The sequence below is a fragment of the Pleurodeles waltl genome, chromosome 6 (genome assembly GCF_031143425.1).
Source record: "Pleurodeles waltl isolate 20211129_DDA chromosome 6, aPleWal1.hap1.20221129, whole genome shotgun sequence".
NCBI classification, from domain to species: Eukaryota; Metazoa; Chordata; class Amphibia; order Caudata; family Salamandridae; genus Pleurodeles; species Pleurodeles waltl.
In genome coordinates, this window is record NC_090445.1 from 95,472,466 (window position 1) to 95,495,721 (window position 23,256).

Here is a 23,256-nt window from a genome sequence, read left to right on the forward strand (position 1 = left end):
GTTGGCAGCAGGCCAGAAATCTTACAGGTTGGTTAATACCTACAGATCTGCAATTTGAGCAGGGCACCAGAACGTTGAGCGCAAGCCAGTAGGTGACCATCTTATGATTCGTAGATTGTTGAAGAGGATGGTATGAGAATCTTCTTAAGTGGTGACATTTTACACTGCTAGATTTTAATTTGGTCTGTTTGAACTGTTTCTGACCTGAGAAGACAATGGCAAATTATTGTTCAACTGTCTGTGAGCTAAACTGGTAAATTGTTATGTTTGGTTACTTTTAGAAGGATGTCTGATGTTACTGCTCTTGACGTATCTGCAATGCATTTTTTGCTACTTGGGGTGCAACTTACAAGTCACACAAAGAATCATTCTACTACTACAGAGTTTCCTTCTTTTCCTGTACACCCTCACCTGTGTGTGGTAAGATGTCTTCTAATTGATACTACAGATTTGTGGCATGTATATGTAGAACAACCCATGTCTTCAGAGAAAAACTCCAATTGATCTGAGTCCGTCACAAAAATCTCATTGAGGCGTGTTCTGTAAACATCCTCTTCCAAAAGCCTCTGGGCCTCTCTTGTTGAGAGTGAGCTCGTGGCTTGACGTTGGGCTGCAGCAGATTGAAGCAGTATGAAGTAGGCTCTAAAGGAACAGCTCCGAAGGGCATAAAGAGTGGAAAATGTTGCAGGTCTGCTTTGCTTAAGGAGGAACCGGACGCATCAATGCTTTTACGGAAATCAATTTTCAGGAAAGCTGCTGGATCTGTGCTAGGAAGAGTCCTATTGGAGATAGATTGGTGTGGTGACCTACCTCGAGACTGCTCATCGTCCTTCTTATGTTTTCACCTCTTCATACCTGATAATGTTGATGGAGAATGGGAGCAATGAATTCAGTCATCCTTTGCTGGGCTGTAAAAATGTTGACCTTGTGCTCCTTAATGGTTTTTGTGTTCATAATAAGGCATGAGGAACACAACTTAGTGTCATGGTCAGATCCCAACACCTTAAGCAGATGGCATGGGGGTGATGGACGTGCCCCTCACAATCCCAGCAGGGTTTGAATCCAGACCCTTCTTTTGGGGGGCGGGGAACATATTTTTGGTACTCTGTATTTCAATTTTATGAGATAAAGATTGTCCTCAGGGTAAAACTCCCAATCTGTGACAAAAGCACAGAATAAGGGAATTGATGTTTCTATGCCAGGGAGCTATATGGCCTCAGTGGTGTCACCTGAAATCACTTCTGGTGCCGGCCGAGTCCAGTGCCCTGTACTAGCAATCTTGTAGCTTTGAAGTTTATGGATCCAGGCTGACACCTGGGTAGTTCTACAGGTGAGGAATCTGCAGATAGAATATCCATCAGAAAGATCTTTACCGCAGGTAGGTCATTTTTTCTTCAACAATGTAAACTGGTAACTGAGGGGGTGAGTTTGCAGCCACGCACTTATTTATAACATTGTGGAAACCTTTTATTCCGGTGTCTTCAGCCATGCTGAGAAGATGGGTGAAAGGGGTAATGGCTTTGGAAGGTGTAGACACAGGTCAGTTTGCTACACACTCAAAGCGCAGAGCTATGGCTTTAAAAGCCTTCTTGGCTTGTGCCATGCAGGAAGATATTCTAAGATCAGCAGATTGGTCAAGGGTTTCTACATTTAAAACCTTTTATTGTACAACCATTGAGTGATTTTCGATGATGTGGTATGGAACTTGCATAATAGAGCCTGGTTCACACTGGACAGCAACTCCCACTTTGCTCATGGGCGGGAGGATCATGTGACTCATGGGCAGGAGGGGGCCACCACATTTCCTGTGTTGCAAACTTATCTTGCGGTTGCCAGCCCAACAGTACCATCTTCAGCACCTCCACTGTAAGGGGCTGGTTAGGAGAATGCTGCCAGTGTCTACATGCCCTTTCTAGGGAGGATTTCTGGGTTGCTGTATAGCCCAATCCAAGATGGCGGCTTCTCATACTTTCCCAAACTATCATGGCGACTGGAAGTACTTCCTGTTATAACAGTATAAATTGCCATTTTTCTTTCTGCTCCTTGTGCGCAACACTTCATTCCTATGGGTATCCTCGCTCTTCTTGTCTCTACTTGCAAAGTATTTCTTGCAATTCTTCGTCCTGCATTTCCTGTCCTCCGCCATTTGGGGGTCCTTCTCGTTACTGTCTGCCTGTGGTGTTTCCTGTAATTAGGAGGAATTTTTTCCTAGGGCGTTTTCCTCCTTTGGAACTCCTTCTGGAAGGCACAATCTGCTTAGGCACATTCAGGTTTTGCTGGCATTATGGCTACTGGAAGCGGTTGCCCTTACCTCTGGCAGACCAACACTGTTAGAACCTTAGCTACTCTGGCAACCTGTAGTCAGCGGTTGCTCCCTGAACGTCCATCTTCAGAGAGGTCCGACACTCCTAGGAATACTTTTTTCCCACCCATATTTGACATGCTATAAAAATCTCTTTTGATTATTTCTAGTATGGGTTTCATCGAATCAGACATTCGCTTAAAGGTTCAAGCTAGACTGGAGGATGCCTCCTGTAGGAAAGACTACTGCACTTAGGACTTTGGTCAAATGAAGGAGGAATTGCTTTTTGTTGTTATATTTAGATTTCTTTATGCTATGTAATTTTAAAAAGAGGAAGTTTATTAGGAACCATGCCTATTTACAGTACCGGGTGACTTTCATTAATGTTAATGCTTGCTGCTTGAGAATGCAGGATTGCGGGAATTGTAATGTTTTCCTTGAGTATGCTGCATAAATAAAGCTGGAAAAGAGATTGCTTAAATTTTACATGGTTATACCCAGGCCAGCGTTTCCATAGGAAATGCCTTTTTTGTTTTGCTAATACCTTTGGTGCCGTTTGACGAAGTGTCACATTATTTTCCCCAAAAGTGCTATTTTTTGGTTTGTTTGTGCTGGGAAGTTTTGGGGTGATCGGTCAAGTGGCGGCGGAGAAAATGCATTTTCTATAGCAGTTTTTTTCGGTAGAGCGTAAGTGTTCGACCTTGTGTATACATTTAGTATACTTCTTATGGCTTAAAGCGATTTCATTTGTCGGTTGCAGTGTCCTTTAAAAATTATTGCCCGCTAGCGGGTCAGTTCTGTCTTTTTCTGTTTCAAAACAGTGACCAACTACAGTATTATTATACTTTGGTTTCTCTTATCTGTTGCTGTGACTGACTATTTTGGTCATTTCTTTGGTGCTCCCCTTTCACTGTGGGTGTTTTAGGCTTGTAGCTGCCTGCATTTTATTGCAGCATTCCGTTCCTCTCATGTCGCTGACATTTGTTTTGGCCTTATTCCAGTGCTGTCCTCGTTTACCTCTGGCTCCTAAAATAAGCTTATTTTACAAAAGAAACACCCAATCGTTTAGCTCACTCCTCATGAAGGTCACAATATGCCCTTTCTGATAGAATGTTGCTAAACCTAGAAGCAATGAGGTGAAACTTGCTTAGCCTCACATGGCATCTCCAATCTCTATTTCCAGGGCCTCTCCCTGACAGCACTCACAACATCGCACACAGAGCAGTGCTTATCTCCTTTGTTGGGGCCATAAATCTTCTCAGGCTGCTCTGCTCGTGAGAGGCAAGGATGCTTGCTAGACACGTCATTCGGTTAAAATAAAAATAAAATACTTTTCCAGCCTTATTTCCCAATTTCTGTTCCAGCCTTATTTTCCAATTTCTGTTCAGATTTCTGATGTTCGTGCCAAAACATGGCAGGAAAATACAAAATTATGAGACAGGGTTGACAAATTTATGTGGCAAGAAAAGTCCAGTTCTGAATTTATAATTTCAATAGCTCTAACTCAAGAAAATGAAAGATCTTTTGCATTGCAAATGCTTGTTTAAGAAGTGGTACCAAAAAACACTGCTGAATGGAATTACACCAAATTTGTCAGGAAGCTAGATCTTAGTCCAGAAAGCATGTGTGTTTGTAATTTAGTGTACAGCTGTTTAGTAGTTTTTGAGATAAGGGAGAAAGATATTTGTGTATTCCGACAGCATCGAGAAAATCTCTCGAACCCAATTTTGAACAAGCTTTTGAAATGCAATAGGTCTCATATATTTCAAACAAGTTAATTGTCATCTCTTGACAACAGCACCCACGAGCAAAGACAAAAGAAAATAGGTGAAGAACCTGAGAAAAGACGACTTGGCAAAATAACAGAAAGTTAGCTTTAAAAAATAAAACTTTGAAATTGTATGCCTGCTGGGCAAGCACAAGCCGCCTGTTTGCGGGGCACTTGAAGTTAAAAACAACAAATAGTACCTCGATCCCATCGGGAGCTGCAGATGGGCACTAATTAAGTTGCATCAATTAGTGCTTGATCCCTGCTCCACACAGAGGAACAAAAATGATGCCAAGCATGCCTTGAAGAATTACAAGGCTGTAAAGAAGAGTGCCACGCAAACCAACAAATGGTGAGCAACAGTTGGGCTCCAAGCCCTTTAATGAACACAACAGAGTCTCGCATTGGCGATGCAAGGGCATGCACTTGCAGGCCCCACTCTTAAAAGGAAGCAGGCAAGCAGAAAACTGTCGATTTGCATGCACAGAGATGTGGACCTATCTATAAAAAAAATAACATGTACCTTCTGGCCTAAGAATCCTCTGAGGGGCTAGTCAGTTCCTGTGAATCCTCTAGAGTAGGCCTATGCCACTTGCATAACCGGACACTAATTAGTCCATATTTTCCTGCACACTCCATTCTTGGCATGTGCTTACTGCAGTGTTCGAAATAACAGCCATTATTCCAGTACCATCAATAATAGGAGGACCATGCTTCCAGAACACTACCTATAGCTGACCTCTTCCTCAATTGGCAGAACTGACCGCTTCCTGCAGCGAACCAATGAAAGGCTGATGCATTTTCCCGTTGATGTAATTGAATGGTTGGTGTAGCCCAAGACAGAAAGTCATGACTTATCTGAGCTCTTTCCACCCCTTTGCCGACCACCGATGCTCTGCACCCTGCATTCCAGGTGACAGCATTCTCTGGCCTTGATTCAGTGCTATGATCTTCACTGAAATATCCCAGTGCATCTCATTTGGGTCTGCCTGGAAATCAAATTGCTGACCTAAACACCATTACCTCCTGCTATTTTAATACAGGGATCTACACACATGTGACAAGGTAGTTGACACTGCTCTGATGATGTACCTCAAACAAGTAGCCCCTCTGCTGCCTTTAATAACTGGATCAATGTTTACTTCAATCTCCTGTGTTGCCTTTTATTTAGTACACAAACACCACATTTTAAGTGCACCACAAACCTAACATGTATTGTTCCCTTTTCAGTACCAAGAAACACATAGCTTTATCAATGTTCATCAGTACTGTCATACAATACTCTCAGGTGCTGCGCACTGTGTCCCACAGAGCTCTACCATTGACTTCAATACTGTCCACAGCACACACTTTTCTATCCTCGCTCTACAAACAACACCAGGAGCTTCCGATGCACCTCAGATCTGTTCAGTATCACCCATCCCTTACCTTTCCAAGTGGGCCATTTCCTGCCTTTCAGTTCTGGTCAACAGCACTCTGCATTCAATGACGGAAGGTTTTGTTTTGCTTAAAAATCTCAACATGCAAAGACTGGCTGATGGTGTCACATGTAACACAAAGCTAATTGGAAGCCACACCCTTCCCTTTCAATACTTTGAAACACATCATCAACTGAAATACAAAGATTATTTCAAAAGTGACCCAAAAGTGGTGCGCTAAAAACAAAAAAAACAAAAAAACACCCCAATCCTGCAGATTGATGCGCTGCAACACAAAATCCTGCCCACACACTATCATGACTGCTGTATCAGGTATGTATGAAGAACTATCAAACAGCTCCAGTTCAAGGTGAAATGGCACTTGCAGGCAGTAGGGGAGCAAGAGTTGAAGGCAAGGCAGACTGCAGGAGCACAGCTGGCACAGTCGCACCTTGTCTGGTGGAACTAGGGGTCAGACAGTTATCTCACTCTTTTCAAGCACAAGTGGGCACCACTAGGCTCCTTGGATCAGGAACCAACTGTAACTCAGAGTCTTTGGTTTGACAAGATGGCGTTCCAGAGTTTGGAGCAGTTTTTCCCATGGAGCTACAATTTCTCAAATACAGGTCTAGGAGTAGATTTAAAATGATTGTCATCGGGTCTACGTAGCATGCACAGCTGAAGACTGTACAGAAGTATCCCAAAGTGCCAGTATGAAAGCCACCTGACTGACTGAAGGAGAGCTTGACCAAAGCGCTTGTGACCAAAGACAAGTTCCTACAACAACCTTGGTCATGGAAACGTCAAAGTGTAAAAACCAAAGATTTCTTTAAAGATCGTTTTACCTGTAAATATCATAGACTGGACTGTATGGTTTATTCTGATTAGATGTTTCAGGGAGGGAGAGGCGGGGATTCCACAACATTATTTAAGAGACTATAAGACTAAAACCAATTTCATACAAATATTTTAATAGCCACAAAAAATAGGAAAATGATAAAGGGGAAGAGAAGAAAAACGAAGTAAGCAGTTGCTAATGAATTTCGAGAGAAACAACCATTTAGAATGCCTTCTACTGAAACAAATACAGGTATATGAGAAAAAGCAAAAACGGCGAGAGTAGACCGTGGACCGGATTTAGACTCCAAGAAGACCCGATACTACTCCCTTCCACAAGGGCGGCAGAGGGATGGAGGAATCTACTCCACTGTCCTTTTGGATTAGAGCCTGCCCTATTTGGAGATGTCTACTTGTCTTTCGGAGAGCTTTGTGCCTTCAGTGGAGTGGTTGCAATTGTGGTTCTGCTTGATATGATCTAGGGACTACCACATCAGAGCTGCAGGAGTCAGAATTCTAACACTGGCTCAAAGACTTAGGCCCTCATTACGATCATGGCGGTTTGGCCCGCCATGCTGCTAGTGGTGGCTGAAGCCGCTAGGCGGCATGGCGGGCCAAACCGCCATATAATGGACATGGTGACGGCCGCCTGCGGCAGCCGTCACCCACCGCCAGGCTCCCGCCATCAGGCAGCCTGGCGGCGGGTTGAAACACCATCCGCCAGGATAGCTGCACTACCCTGCGGATCATGTTTCATTTCCCGCCAGCCTTTTCCTGGCGGGATATTCCACCAGGAAAAGGCTGGTGGAGGGGGTGCCCTGGGGCACCCCTGGGGGCCCCTGCACTGCCCATGCACTTTGCATGGGCAGTGCAGGGGCCCCAGTGCAGAGCACTGCCTCTGTGCACCTGCCGCACAGAGGCATTGATAGCCGGCGTCAATGTCCCGGCCGGGCCTTTCTGTTAGCCGGCGGGCAGAATGAAAATGTCACTTACCCAGTGTACATCTGTTCGTGGCATCAGTCGCTGGAGATTCACATGTTCTGCATAGCTCGCCATCTGGTGTTGGGTCGGAGTGTTACAAGTTGTTTTTCTTCGAAGAAGTCTTTCGAGTCACGGGACCGAGTGACTCCTCCTTCTGTCTCCATTGCGCATGGGCGTCGACTCCATCTTCGATTGTTTTCCCCGCAGAGGGTGAGGTAGGAGTTGTGTTGTAGTAATAGTGCCCATGCAATGGAGTGACTAAGTATGTACCTATTTAAAGTTAAAATAATATATATACAAATGTACAAAGTTGAAGCTAACTTCCGAACTGCTACAGGCTCCCGGGGAGGTGGGTGGGCACATGTGAATCTCCAGCGACTGATGCCACGAACAGATGTACACTGGGTAAGTGACATTTTCAGTTCGATGGCATCTGTCGCTGTAGATACACATGTTCTGCATAGACTAGTAAGCAGTTATCTCCCCAAAAGCGGTGGCTCAGCCTGTAGGAATGGAAGTGGTTTGAAATAATGTTCTTAACACGGCTTGACCTACTGTGGCTTGCTGTGCGGATAGCACGTCTACACAGTAGTGCTTGGTGAACGTGTGTGGCGTAGACCATGTGGCTGCCTTACATATTTCTTGCATTGGGATGTTTCCTAGAAAGGCCATGGTAGCACCTTTTTTTCTGGTTGAGTGTGCCCTTGGTGTAATGGGCAGTTGTCGTTTTGCTTTAAGGTAGCAGATTTGGATGCATTTAACTATCCATCTGGCTATACCTTGTTTTGATATTGGGTTTCCTGCATGAAGTTTTTGGAATGCAATAAATAGTTGTTTAGTCTTTCTGATGTTTTTCGTTCTGTCAATGTAGTACATTAATGCTCTTTTGACATCTAATGTATGTAGTGCCCTCTCAGCTACGGAATCTGGCTGTGGGAAGAACACTGGTAGTTCCACTGTTTGATTTAGGTGGAACGGTGAAATAACCTTTGGTAAAAATTTAGGATTAGTCCTTAGGACGACTTTATTTTTGTGTAGTTGTATAAAAGGTTCTTGTATTGTAAACGCCTGAATTTCGCTTACTCTTCTTAGAGATGTAATGGCGATGAGAAATGCAACCTTCCAGGTTAGGAACTGTATTTCGCAAGAGTGCATGGGTTCAAAAGGTGGACCCATGAGTCTTGTTAATACAACATTTAAGTTCCATGAAGGAACAGGTGGTGTTCTTGGTGGTATAATTCTTTTAAGGCCTTCCATGAATGCTTTAATGACTGGTATCCTATATAGGGAAGTTGAATAGGTAGTCTGCAGGTATGCAGATATTGCCGCAAGGTGTATTTTAATGGAAGAGAAGGCTAGGTTAGATTTTTGTAAGTGAAGCAAGTAACCCACTACATCCTTTGGAGTTGTGTGTAAAGGTTGGATCTGATTATGATGGCAGTAGCAGACAAACCTCTTCCATTTACTTGCATAGCAGTGCCTAGTGGACGGCCTTCTGGCTTGCTTTATGACTTCCATACATTCTTGGGTAAGTTGTAAGTGTCCGAATTCTAGGATTTCAGGAGCCAGATTGCTAGATTCAGCGATGCTGGATCTGGATGTCTGATCTGTTGGTTGTGTTGTGTTAACAGATCCGGCCTGTTGGGCAATTTGATGTGGGGTACTACTGATAGGTCTAGCAGTGTTGTGTACCAGGGTTGCCTTGCCCAAGTTGGTGCTATTAAAATGAGTTTGAGTTTGTTTTGACTCAATTTGTTTACCAGATAAGGAAGGAGAGGGAGAGGAGGAAAAGCGTAGGCAAATATCCCTGACCAGTTCATCCATAGGGCATTGCCTTGGGACTGCCTGTGTGGGTATCTGGATGCGAAGTTTTGGCATTTTGCGTTCTCTCTTGTTGCAAACAAGTCTATTTGAGGTGTTCCCCAGAGTCTGAAGTAAGTGTTTAGAATTTGGGGGTGAATTTCCCATTCGTGGACTTGTTGGTGATCTCGAGAGAGATTGTCTGCAAGTTGATTCTGGATCCCTGGAATAAACTGCACTATTAGGCGAATGTGGTTGTGAATTGCCCATCGCCATATCTTCTGTGCTAGAAGGCTCAACTGCGTTGAGTGTGTCCCCCCCTGTTTGTTTAGATAATACATTGTTGTCATGTTGTCTGTTTTGACAAGAATGTATTTGCGAGTTATAATTGGTTGGAAAGCCCTTAATGCTTGAAAAACTGCTAGCATTTCTAGGTGATTTATATGCAGTTTTGTTTGATGTACGTTCCATTGTCCTTGTATGCTCTGTTGATCGAGGTGTGCTCCCCACCCTGTCATGGAAGCATCTGTTGTTATTACGTATTGTGGCACTGGGTCTTGGAATGGCCGCCCTTTGTTTACATTTATACTGTTCCACCATAGAAGCGAGAGGTAAGTTTGGCGGTCTATCAACACCAGATCTAGAAGGTGACCCTGTGCTTGTGACCATTGTGATGCTAGGCACTGTTGTAAGGGCCTCATGTGTAGTCTTGCGTTCGGGACAATGGCTATGCATGAAGACATCATGCCTAGGAGTTGTAATATCATCTTTGCTTGTATTGTTTGTGTTGGATACATGCGTTGTATGATCTTGTTGAAATTTTGAATTCTTTGTGGACTTGGAGTGGCTACTCCTTTTGTTGTGTCTATTATGGCTCCCAGGTATTGTTGTACTTTGCACGGCAAAATGTTGGATTTTGCAAAGTTGACGGTGAAACCTAGTTTGTAGAGGGTTTGTATGATTTGATTTGTGTGTTGTAAGCACTTTGTTAGTGAATTGGTTTTGATTAGCCAGTCGTCTAGATACGGGAATACATGTATTTACTGCCTTCTGATGTGTGCAGCCACTACTGCTAGACATTTTGTAAAGACTCTTGGTGCGGTTGTTAAACCAAAAGGCAATACTTTGAATTGGTAATGTATTCCTTTGAATACGAACCGTAGGTATTTTCTGTGAGATTGATGTATTGGTATATAGAAATACGCGTCTTTGAGGTCTAAGGTTGTCATGTAGTCCTGTAGTTTTAGCAATGGTAACACCTCTTGTAGCGTGACCATGTGAAAGTGGTCTGATTTGATGTAGGTGTTTAGTATTCTGAGGTCTAGGATTGGTCTCAGTGTTTTGTCCTTTTTTGGTATTAAGAAGTACAGTGAATAGACTCCTGTGTTTGTTTGTGTGTTTGGTACTAATTCGATTGCATTCTTTTGCAATAGTGCTTGAACTTCTATTTCCAGAAGTTCGGAATGTTGTTTTGATAAATTCTGTGCTTTTGGTGGTATGTTTGGAGGGAATTGTAGGAATTCTATGCAATAACCATGTTGGATAATTGCTAAGACCCAAGTGTCTGTAGTTATTTCCTCCCATGCTTTGTAATAATGACCTATTCTTCCCCCCACTGGTGTTGTGTGGAGGGGGTGAGTGACATCTGAGTCACTGCTTGGTTGTAGGGGTTTTGGGGCTTTGAAATTTTCCTCTATTCCTAGGGAATTGCCCTCCTCTGTATTGGCCCCGAAAGCCTCCCCTGTACTGTCGCTGGTAGCTGGACGGTGTTGCCTGCGAAGTGCTGGCTTGTGTGGCCTGACCCCGAAACCCCCCTCTAAAGGGTGTCTTGCGGAAGGTGCTGTAGGTTCCTCTGCCCTGCGGGGAGTAGAGTGCGCCCATGGCTTTAGCAGTGTCAGTGTCTTTTTTAAGTTTTTCGATTGCCGTGTCCACTTCTGGTCCGAACAGTTGTTTTTCGTTGAATGGCATATTGAGCACTGCCTGCTGTATCTCTGGTTTGAACCCAGACGTTCTTAGCCATGCGTGCCTTCTAATGGTCACAGATGTATTAATTGTTCTTGCAGCTGTGTCTGCTGCGTCCATAGAAGATCGTATCTGGTTATTTAATATGTTCTGTCCTTCCTCAACCACCTGCTTTGCCCTTTTTTGTAGTTCCTTGGGTAGATGCTCGATGAGGTGTTGCATCTCATCCCAATGGGCTCTGTCATAGCGCGCAAGTAGTGCTTGAGAGTTAGCGATGCGCCACTGGTTTGCAGCTTGTACTGCAACTCTTTTCCCAGCTGCATCGAACTTGCGGCTCTCTTTATCTGGGGGTGGTGCATCCCCAGATGTGTGGGAGTTGGCTCTTTTCCGAGCTGCTCCTACTACGACGGAATCTGGTGGCAGCTGTGTGGTGATGAAAACAGGGTCTGTAGGAGGTGCCTTATATTTCTTTTCCACCCTTGGCGTTATTGCCCTACTTTTGACCGGCTCCTTGAAGATATCCTTTGCGTGCCGAAGCATACCTGGCAGCATAGGCAGGCTTTGGTAGGAGCTGTGGGTGGAGGAGAGGGTGTTGAATAAAAAGTCATCCTCGACTTGTTCTGAGTGGAGGTTTACGTTGTGGAATTGTGCTGCTCTAGCCACCACTTGAGAATATGCTGTGCTGTCTTCTGGTGGTGAGGGCTTTGTTGGATATGCCTCCGGACTGTTGTCCGACACTGGGGCGTCATATAAGTCCCAAGCGTCTTGATCCTGGTCACCTTGGCTCATGGTGGTGTGAGCCGGGGAATGTGACTGAGTTTGCGTTGGTGAGACGTTAATTACAGGTGGAGGAGAGGGTGGCGGAGTCACCTTTTTCACCATTTTTGTTTGTGGCGCCTGGTCTGTTTGAAACTCCAGTCTCCTTTTCCTCCTAATAGGGGGAAGGGTGCTTATTTTTCCTGTTCCCTGCTGTATGAAAATACGTTTTTGCGTATGGTCCACTTCGGTGGATTGCAGCTCTTCCTCAAACCTATGCTTTCGCATCTGAGAGGACAGTGATTGCTCCTCTGTATAAGAGCCTGGACCTGGGTCGGTTACGGGTTGTTTCGGCACCGAAACCCTGCCTGTATCTTTTTTCGGCTCCGAGGTGGCTTTTTTTCTTTTTTGGAGTCGAAACATCTCGGCGTCGATCTTCGCCGGTGCCGCTGTCTCGGCGTCGAGCCGTTTCTACACCGCTATCTCGGTGTCGTTGCTTTTCCCCAGCACTTTCTCGATCCTGAGAAGGCTGCGTGCCGGTGTCTCGACCGGAGTCGGACGATCTCGGCACTGTTTGGGCCTTTTTCGGTGCCGATGGTCGGTCACCGAATTTATGGGTGGAGCCATGGCCTGGTGGCAGTGGCGTCCCCTGGGCCTTGTCACTTTTCTTATGTGTTGTTTTCGACGTCTTACTCACGGCTCTTTGATCGTCGAATTCCTCGGAGTCCGATTCGTGGATCTAAAAGGTTTCTTCTTCCTCTTGTTCCTCGAACTCTCGGTGCGCTGTCGGCGTGGACGCCATCTGAAGTCTCCTGGCTCGACGGTCACGGAGTGTCTTTCGGGACCGGAACGCGCGACAGGCCTCGCAAGTCTCCTCACTGTGCTCAGGTGACAGGCACAGGTTACAGACCAAATGTTGGTCTGTATACGGGTATTTGTTGTGGCATTTGGGACAAAAACGGAACGGGGTCCGTTCCATCGGCGTTGTTCGACACGCGGTCGGGCCGACCAGGCCCCGACGGGGGATCGAAAACTACCCCGAAGGGCACCGGAGCACGTCAATCTTCGATGCGGTGTTGAATCTAACTACACCGATCCCGAACGCAACAATACCGACGAAAATCTTCCGATATTTACTAACTTTCCGTTCCGAAACTCGGAGCGACAGGAACACGCCCGAACCTGATGGCGGAAAGAAAACAATCGAAGATGGAGTCGACGCCCATGCGCAATGGAGACAGGAGGAGGAGTCACTCGGTCCCGTGACTCGAAAGACTTCTTCGAAGAAAAACAACTTGTAACACTCCGACCCAACACCAGATGGCGAGCTATGCAGAACATGTGTATCTACAGCGACAGATGCCATCGAACACAAGGTTTTCGCCTGCCGGCTCACAGAAAAATTCATTATCTGGCCGGCGGGGTTCCGGAGTCGCTGGCAGTCAGTGTTTTGACCGCCAGCATGAACACGGCGGTTGTTTCCGCCATGTTCATAATGACCACCTTAGTCTGTGCACTAATATGAATTAAAAATCAAGCTGGACTGCAACCCACAAACATCCCACTGAGCAATACTGTGCAATAATTGTTTGTTTCCTGGTAACTATCAGTCCCACAAGATGAGTTCAGGGACACAGTGGAACTCCAAACCCTATTTGTAAGTAAATAACACACTCAAATTAGCAATAATAATTAGGACATGTATTCTAAAATATTTATTTTAAAATCTTGATCTAGTGCATGAAATGTAAATGGCAATCACACTGAATGCAAGAATGAATGCAGCAAAACATGTTATGATCAGCAAAACAGCATGAACACTTCTAAAATGCGTGAGCATTTCTCATCCTAACACCCTCAGGCTATTTCTAAGCGCTGTGCTAAGCTTTAACTAAACAGTAAATAGAAAGCCTCTGCTCGAGTTTCTAAAATGGATCGCCCTGCATAGCTGTATTATTGTTATCAAATAGCAAGTCAACTATTCTCCATCACAGCTTGTTTGAGGCTGGAAAAAACTGCCACATGCTGAGGGCAATGTCTTATCGCTGTCCCCGATGTTGCCTCCAACTTGGGTTAGTTGGCCCTGCAAACCAAAGTGACCTCTGGCATCCAACACACAAGATACAACATGTGAGATTTCAAAGTATAATTTTGGAGCATGCTGTGGTGAAAGACAGTACTCCATGGTAGCCTGGCTTAATGGTCATTGAGCCACCGTGCATCTCAAGACTGGCCTTGGTGAAAACGTCTTGGTGGCACCACCATGGGAAAGCATACCAGTGTACCACCTGCTTAGTTGGGAGTCCTTTTCTGCTTTAAAAGTCTGGGAAGTACTCTAAAGTAACAAGGACATGTCTAAAGAGATGTTGAAATTCCAAGCTGTTAATTACCTCAAACACCCACAAACCTAATGGCATGGCTGTTGGTTGTGGAAAGTAGCCCAATTTTGGGGTAGGTGGTTTCAATGTGGTCCCAGCTGAAAGTGAACCATGAACATGCATTGGCAAAGCAATAGGTGCTGCCTTTGGGCACTACTGTATTTGGCTATGGTGTGCAGCTCTTTTGTTGCAGAGGAGGTCCTGGCAGCAAATGGCAGCTGCGGAGCCCTTCAGAAATTTAACTTTACATTTTATTATTATTGCATTTTTCTTAAACGCCAGTACCACAACGGGTAAAGGAGCAATTGGGGGGTAGGCTTGACGTAATGAAGCCAGGTGAGCGGAAGACGAGGAAGGCAGCACGAGGGAGAAAACAACACGCAGCATGGGGTGGTTGTATTTATGGGGGTGAAAGAATCACATGAGAGAGACGGAGAGCAATATACGACTGAGAGAGCAACAGTAAGCACGGGAGAGGAAAAAGTACCTTAGAGAGAGATGGAAAACACATGCGCTCTAATGGAGTGCTTAGTGAAAACGTAGTTCCCTCCAAGTCCAGCAGTGGACGGATACAAGTCAGCCAATTGAAAGGACAGTAAAAAGTCTGTGCTCCAAGGAGGGGATAATCATAAGAAATGGAAGGGAGATGAAGGGGAGTCATCGAGTAAGAAGCAAACAAATCAAAGTGACCAACCAATTTAAATCAATATGCCGGCTTCTACGCCCTCTGAAGTTTTTGTTAAGCCCTCACAAGTTTTTGTTAAGCCCTCACAAGGTCTCTTGCAACCAGACAGCTTCCACTTCTAGTAGGCGAGACCCAAAAATGCAAGAGGGAATGCGATGCTAGGTATGATACTCTGAATACTATGCTCCAAGGGTTAGCTTCTGCGACATTAAAACAGCTCCAAATAATTTAATTATCTTTATCTATGACGTAAACGGTAAGAGGTAAGTTGGATGTCTGATCAGACCAGAAGCTAATTGTAGAAAAAAAACAAGGATACGTGTTTACTTGTTTTGAGAGTATGTAATCAGAGCTTGGGTAGAGCTACCAGTTTCTGGGAAACTTATTTTCTTTTTTAGCCGTATCTAGGTGCATAGTCCCCTACAGCACTGACCAAAATATTTAACACAGCACAGAGAGAGGAGGACAAGATGAAGACGTTAGTGGTAACAGGTAGTAAATAGTATATCATAAAAATGAGATAAAGACATGAGAAATGTGTCCTGAACTAGCATGTGACTCCAAGCAAGGGATCAGCATTACTGGCAATTGTGAGAGAACATGTGGCAACTCTTCAGGCCTGTCAAAAAAAATATTTCCCTGTGAAATGTGAATCTATTCTTCCTGAAAGCCATTAGTCAAAAGTAATATCGTATGCAGAACAGTATTCTATATTTTTAGAGAAAGATGAGACCAAACTAAGAATCGGATAATCAAATCTATTAGTGGAAATAAACATGAGAACCTAATGCACAGATACAAAAATTTAAAGTAAGAGAAATGTAGCACTGCAAGTGGGAAAGAGAACAATACCTGTTTCCAGAGAGAAGAATAAAAAGGGAATATGAGAAAGAAGGTGAAATCCACACTAATTGTATTTTAAGACTGGTATGCGTACACTATCGGATGTTTAAAATACTATAGACTGACTTTGGTAAAATACAAAACGATTTTCAAGGCATGAATGTGTGTGTTAAGTGTAAATGGAAAACGTCCAACACCTATTAGCATGAGGAGGAAACCAATGGCACAGTATATTTCTATAGTGGGCGTAAGTGAAAGGGGTTTGTGACAAATTAGAACTGGAATAGAAACATTACCCAGTAATACATTGCCTCAGGCATACGACATGCATGAGGAATCTACGGGTTCCAAAGAAATGCTACAACTGCAGCAAATTATGTTTTTTAGCTGCATATATCACTGCTGCACAACTATTTCTGCTCTATCACCAAAAGAATGTGTAGGCTACTATAGGGAAGTGAATGATTATGTGGGTTGTTTGTGAGACCTCCACATATAATGATGTCACAATCTCTATTAGGTCCAGTTAGGTTCTTTAAAGAAACCCCTACCTCAGTCCTGGGTAGCTGCGGCACAGAACAGTTAGACTTAATCAAAGGGATAAGTGTAAAGCTTTCAGAAGTACGAGAACAAGTCAGCAAATAAGAAATACAACATAATAAAAATACGACACCAATTTATAAAAAAGGGTATATTTTTATCTTTAAATAGACATCACAACAACAAAGATCTATTGCGGGAAACTGATTATATGATTTTTTTTTTAAGTTAATCACTGTAGTCAAATCCTTAAAAAGCAATAAATCGTTGTAAGGGGCTTAGCAGTTCTGTGCGAACTGGATATAACAGCCACTAGAATTCTCTTGGATAGGCCACAACAGGCTGGGAGCCGGTCAATGAGACCACTTAGGTCTAGGAAGACAGTTATCTGGTCCAGCAGTCTCGGGGTCCTTACCTGTATGTTTATCCCTTATCATAGTCCAGCAAAGAAGGTGTCCTGATGCTGGAAATGCAGGATACTGAAGATGCTGCGAGTCTTCCTGGGCCACCCTTGGATCCGTGAAGGTCAGGGGCTATCTCTGGCCTAAGGACTCGATCTCCCACAAGGCTTCAGTGGTTGCCACCGGTCAGCTAGTTTCCCAGTGATAGCAGTTACGTGCAGGTAAGTAAATCTTTCTTGTCTGGGACCCAGAGTCCACTCTGACTTCAGTCACAGGTCCGACAACCTTGGAGGCACTACGTGACGGTGAAGACTCAACCTCCCAGGTCGTACTTCTGCATCCAGAAGCAGGCAGGCGTTCCTGTACAGTTGGGCTCTCACGGAGCAGGCTTCTTTAGCTTTTGTAGCCCTGATGTTTAACAGGGTGCTAGCCATCTAGCACTTGGAGTCATTCAGTCTGCCCCGGCACAACTGGAGGATTTTCCCGGAGTGGGCACAGCATGCAGAGTCCTTTTTGCAGGTACCTCGGGAGCAGCGGGTGCAGTCCAGCCTTTGGGGTAGCCTCTCGTGCTGGATACAGGGAGCAGAAAGGCAGTCCTTCTTCTTTCCATGCCAGCAGTGATTTGAGGACTGAGTGCCAGAGGTGCAGCTTTTATGCCATCTTCGTGTTTTGGGGAGGGGAATATTCACTAGCCAATGGGGCAGCAGTTCTCATGGGGCAACTCTTCCCACTTTACATCACTTCTTTGGGGCATAGAGTACCCTTCTCAGCCTAAATCCAAAATGGCTAAGATCTTCTTCCTGGGGTCCCACCCTCCCCCCACAGGCTGTACCCAACAAAATGAGCCACTTCTCCTGGAAAACCCATTCTACCATGAGTTTTCCCCCTCTGGAGGAAACAACAGCCTGTCTGCCTACGCAAAGGAGCAGACAGGCTAAGGAGTGATAGCCATTGCTTCACAGAAGCAGTAGCCTCTTTGGAGCAGGGCCACCTGTGGCCACACCCCCATTGTAATCCTGCCAGAGGAGGTCATACTTTCTCCCATCAAATGTTCCCTCTGTTCCTTGCTCCTGTGGCAACCAACAGCTGCAGATAGTCAGGAAGGGCTACCAATGGTTTTATGCAACAAAATGGTGACTTTCTAATGTCACTTTCCTATTAGAAGTTATCTAAATACGATCTCAGCAATAAGTCGGTTTTAATGTAACAATTAATTTTATACCAGAGTAACATCTTTGGCGGTCCCTAATGGAAGTTAGCACTTAGCACAGTTTCTAGTGTAACCCCATGTTAGCCAATCAGGCCAAAGGCCTTACTACAGTGAAAATTACAATTTAAAGTTTTCACTATGAGGACTTGCCAAAAACGAAAGGAACATGTCCTTCATTTTAATATCTAGCACCCTGCCTTGTGGGATATCAAGGCCCTCCCTAGAGGTGAATTATTAATATTAAAACGGAAGGCTTTGACTCGGCAAGAGGGTTTATTTTGCCATGTTGAGTAGCCAGTATGGGAGTTGTCCGATTAGGCTGTAGTGGCAGACCACAGTCACGTTTTCACCTTGGTCACTGCAGTAGGGGCACATTTTAGTACTGTAGCCCACTAGTGACATTGAGCTTACTAGCCCTGGGTACCTCTTGTACCATGTACTAGGGACTTTTAGGTAAGTTAAATAAGCCAATCGTGTATTAGCCAATTGTACACAATACTGAGGGGTCCGAGCACATGCACTAGGGCCTGGACAGCAGGGCCCAGTGCACTACACTTTCCAAAAACCAGACGCATTCGTTCAAACCTTTGGGGTGTGGAGGGTGATCACACAAAAAGAGGCACTTACCAGCAGCCACTAAGACAGCAACCCAGTTGAACCAACTCCAATGGACAGGAGTCTACCCCGAGCGATTATAAGAAATCAAATTATCAAAACTATGAATTCAGCTATGTACCCTACAATGGCTGGTTTGTAACAGGTGGGGCCGTACCTGGACTTTTCTGAGGCTGTACAAAATAAGAAACGGTCAGGATAGGATGCATACTGGGGAAGGATCTGTCAAAGTTGGCGCAAAGGATAAAAGGGCTAAACATTTCATTATATCATTGTAAATACGTTTTATTTATTTATTCTGTATCTTCTGGCAACAATTGGTGAAAACAACCTCGATAGGTGGAATTAACCTGTTTCAATACATCACAAAGTGTGTCCGATACAGTGACAGTCTTCCATTCCTCCTACCCCCCACCCAACCTGGATAAGCAGTCTATAAAAAAGACCAAGAAAGGAGTTTATCAAATATGTGGGAATTTAAGTATCAGACGCTCTCAAAAACCAAAAACAAGATTGAAAGCTATATTAACAAAATCCTCCAAAATAGGCATCTCGTCAGGGGATCACGGAAATCCATCATCGTCATCTTCAGCCATTTCTTTTGCAAATTCTAAATCCTGCTGTTCACGTTCTCTGCGTTCCTGAAAACGAAGATACATGTGTCTTAACTTAAAGTTAGAAAGGTGAATACATACCACCCAACATACCCCAGCCAATCATCCCCCGGGTGGCCATAAACAAAGGGAATCCACAGTCACCAATTAAGGGCAGACTCCTTCTGAGCTTCAGAATGAGAACTACTGCAGTGCCAGAACGCATTCAAGGCACTGGAGCTGCCAGGGCCTGCAGACCTGATGCACTAAACAGCAGGTGATGAAAAGCCAAAAAACGTCAGCCTGGATGGCGCACCCAGTCATATAATGTGTGAAGCTACTTCTTTTGGATCCTCCGTGCTGCTGGTTGCACTGCTGTCCTTGCTGCCTCCTTTAAACATGGTGCTCTATATGCATTGCTTGGTATGGAAAATGTCACTTACCCAGTGTACATCTGTTCGTGGCATTAGTCGCTGCAGATTCACATGCTGTGCACAGTCCGCCGTCTGGTGTTGGGCTCGGAGTGTTACAAGTTGTTTTTCTTCGAAGAAGTCTTTTCGAGTCACGAGACCGAGGGACTCCTCCCACTTCGGTTCCATTGCGCATGGGCGTCGACTCCATCTTAGATTGTTTTCCCCTCAGAGGGTGAGGTAGGAGTTGTGTATGCTAGTAATAGTGCCCATGCAATGGAATGAATACGTATGTACAAAATGAAGGTTAAAGTAATATATTTACAAATGTTCAAATGTTGAAGATATACTTCCAAACGGCTACAGGCTCCCGGGGAGGCGGGTGGGCGCAAGTGAATCTGCAGCGACTAATGCCACGAACAGATGTACACTGGGTAAGTGACATTTTCCGTTTGGTGGCATGTGTAGCTGCAGATACACATGCTGTGCATAGACTAGTAAGCAGTTATCTCCCCAAAAGCGGTGGTTCAGCCTGTAGGAGTGGAAGTAGTTTGAAATAAAGTTCTTAGCACGGCTTGCCCTACTGTGGCTTGTTGTGCAGATAACACATCTACACAGTAGTGTCTAGTAAATGTATGAGGCGTAGACCATGTTGCTGCCTTACATATTTCGTTCATTGGAATATTTCCTAGAAAGGCCATAGTAGCACCTTTCTTTCTGGTTGAGTGTGCCTTTGGTGTAATAGGCAGCTCTCTTTTTGCTTTAAGATAGCAGGTTTGGATGCACCTAACTATCCATCTGGCAATACCTTGTTTTGAAATTGGATTTCCTGTATGAGGTTTTTGAAAGGCAATAAATAGTTTTTTGTCTTTCTAATTACTTTTGTTCTGTCAATGTAGTACATTAGTGCTCTTTTGATGTCTAATGTATGTAGTGCTCTTTCAGCTATTGAATCTGGCTGTGGGAAGAACACTGGTAATTCTACTGTTTGATTTAAGTGGAACGGTGAGATAACCTTTGGTAAGAATTTTGGATTTGTTCTTAGAACTACTTTATTCTTGTGTATTTGAATAAATGGTTCTTGTATGGTAAACGCCTGTATTTCACTTACTCTTCTTAGAGATGTGATGGCAATGAGAAATGCAACTTTCCACGTTAAGTATTGCATTTCACAAGAATGCATGGGTTCGAAAGGTGGACCCATGAGCCTTGTTAAGACAATGTTGAGGTTCCATGAAGGAACAGGTGGTGTCCTTGGTGGTATAATTCTCTTTAGGCCTTCCATAAATGCTTTAATGACAGGTATTCTAAACAGGGAAGTTGAATGAGTAATCTGCAGGTAAGCAGATATTGCGGCGAGATGTATCTTTATGGAAGAGAAAGCTAGATTGGATTTTTGCAAATGTAGTAAATATCCTACTACATCTTTTGGAGATGCATGCAATGGATGAATTTGATCATTATGGCAGTAATAAACAAATCTTTTCCATTTACTTGCATAGCAGTGTCTAGTGGAAGGTTTTCTAGCTTGTTTTATGACCTCCATACATTCTTGTGTGAGGTCTAAGTGTCCAAATTCTAGGATTTCAGGAGCCAAATTGCTAGATTCAGCGATGCTGGGTTTGGATGCCTGATCTGTTGTTTGTGTTGTGTTAACAGATCTGGTCTGTTGGGTAGTTTGACATGAGGTACTACTGACAGGTCTAGTAGTGTCGTATACCAAGGTTGTCTTGCCCATGTTGGTGCTATTAGTATGAGTTTGAGTTTGTTTTGACTCAATCTGTTTACTAGATATGGAAGGAGAGGGAGAGGGGGAAAAGCGTACGCAAATATCCCTGACCAATTCATCCATAGAGCATTGCCTTGGGAGTGCCTGTGTGGGTACCTGGATGCGAAGTTTTGGCATTTTGCGTTTTCTTTTGTTGCAAATAGATCTATTTGAGGTGTTCCCCAAATTTGAAAGTAAGTGTTCAGTATTTGGGGGTGAATTTCCCATTCGTGAACTTGTTGGTGATCCCGAGAGAGATTGTCTGCTAGTTGGTTCTGGATCCCTGGAATAAATTGTGCTATTAGGCGAATATGGTTGTGAATTGCCCAATGCCATATTTTTTGTGTTAGGAGACACAACTGTGTCGAGTGTGTCCCCCCCCCTGTTTGTTTAAATAATACATTGTCGTCATGTTGTCTGTTTTGACAAGAATGTATTTGTGGGTTATCATGGGTTGGAATGCTTTCAACGCTAGAAATACTGCTAACAGTTCTAAGTGATTTATGTGAAACTTTCTTTGATGTATGTCCCATTGTCCTTGGATGCTGTGTTGATTGAGGTGTGCTCCCCACCCTGTCATGGAAGCATCCGTTGTTATAACGTATGTTGGCACTGGGTCTTGGAAAGGCCGCCCTTTGTTTAAATTTGTACTGTTCCACCATAGAAGCAAGATGTATGTTTGGCGGTCTATCAACACCAGATCTAGAAGTTGACCCTGTGCCTGTGACCATTGTGATGCTAGGCACTGTTGTAAGGGCCGCATGTGCCACCTTGCGTATGGGACAATGGCTATGCATGAAGACATCATGCCTAGGAGTTTTAATACTATTTTTGCTTGTATCTTTTGTGTTGGATACATGGCCTGTATTAACTTGTGAAATGTTTGAACCCTTTGTGGACTTGGAGTGGCTATCCCTTTTGTTGTGTTGATTGTCGCTCCTAAGTATTGCTGTGTTTGACACGGCAAAAGGTGTGACTTTGCATAGTTGATGGAGAAACCCAGCTTGTGAAGGATTTGTATAACAATTTGTGTGATATGAACACTTTGTTAGCGTGTTGGTCTTGATTAACCAATCGTCTAAGTAAGGGAACACGTGTATTTGCTGCCTTCTGATATGTGCAGCTACTACTGCTAGGCATTTTGTAAAGACTCTTGGCGCAGTTGTTATTCCGAATGGCAACACTTTGAATTGGTAATGTATTCCCTTGAATACGAACCTTAGGTATTTCCTGTGCGAAGGATGTATCGGTATATGGAAATACGCATCTTTTAGATCTAATGTTGTCATGTAGTCTTGCTGTTTGAGCAGTGGGATTACGTCTTGTAATGTGACCATGTGAAAGTGGTCTGATTTGATGTAGGTGTTTAGTGTTCTGAGATCCAGTATTGGTCTTAGAGTTTTGTCTTTTTTTGGTATTAGAAAGTACAGTGAGTAAACTCCTGTGTTCTTTTGTCGACGTGGTACTAATTCTATTGCGTCCTTTTGCAGTAATGCTTGAACTTCTAGTCCTAGAAGGTCTATATGCTGTTTTGACATATTGTGTGTTTTCGGTGGGACGTTTGGAGGGAGTTGGAGATATTCTATGCAATAACCATGTTGGATAATTGCTAAGACCCAAGTGTCTGTTGTTATTTCCTCCCAAGATTTGTAGAACTGTCTTAGTCTTCCCCCCACTGGTGTTGTGTGAAGGGGTTGTGTGACTTGTGAGTCACTGTTTATTTTGAGGGGTTTTGGGACCTTGAAATTTTCCCCGGTTTCTTGGGAATTGGCCCCCTCTGTATTGTCCCCGAAAATCTCCCCTTTGATATTGTCCCTGGTAGGTAGGTGGTCTTGTTTGTGAGGTGCTGGTTTCTGTGGGTTGACCTCGAAACCCTCCCCTAAAAGTTGTTTTACGAAATGTGCCAAATGTGCCTCTGCCCTGCGGGGAGTAGAGTGCGCCCATGGCTTTGGCTGTATCGGTGTCCTTTTTTAATTTTTCAATTGCAGT

The 23,256-nt window shown here is 44.2% G+C and overlaps 1 protein-coding gene across 1 annotated transcript in view; it reads right to left on the reverse strand.

The window, feature by feature from the left end:
* Nucleotides 1-18,755: 18,755 nt before the first annotated feature.
* Nucleotides 18,756-23,256, reverse strand: part of PSMD3 (proteasome 26S subunit, non-ATPase 3) — a 39,939-nt gene continuing 35,438 nt past the window's right edge. The window contains exon 12 of the mRNA XM_069237422.1: nt 18,756-19,137. Within this exon, the coding sequence (XP_069093523.1) occupies nt 19,060-19,137 (78 nt within the window). The 3' untranslated portion in view covers nt 18,756-19,059. The remainder of the gene's footprint in view (nt 19,138-23,256) is intronic.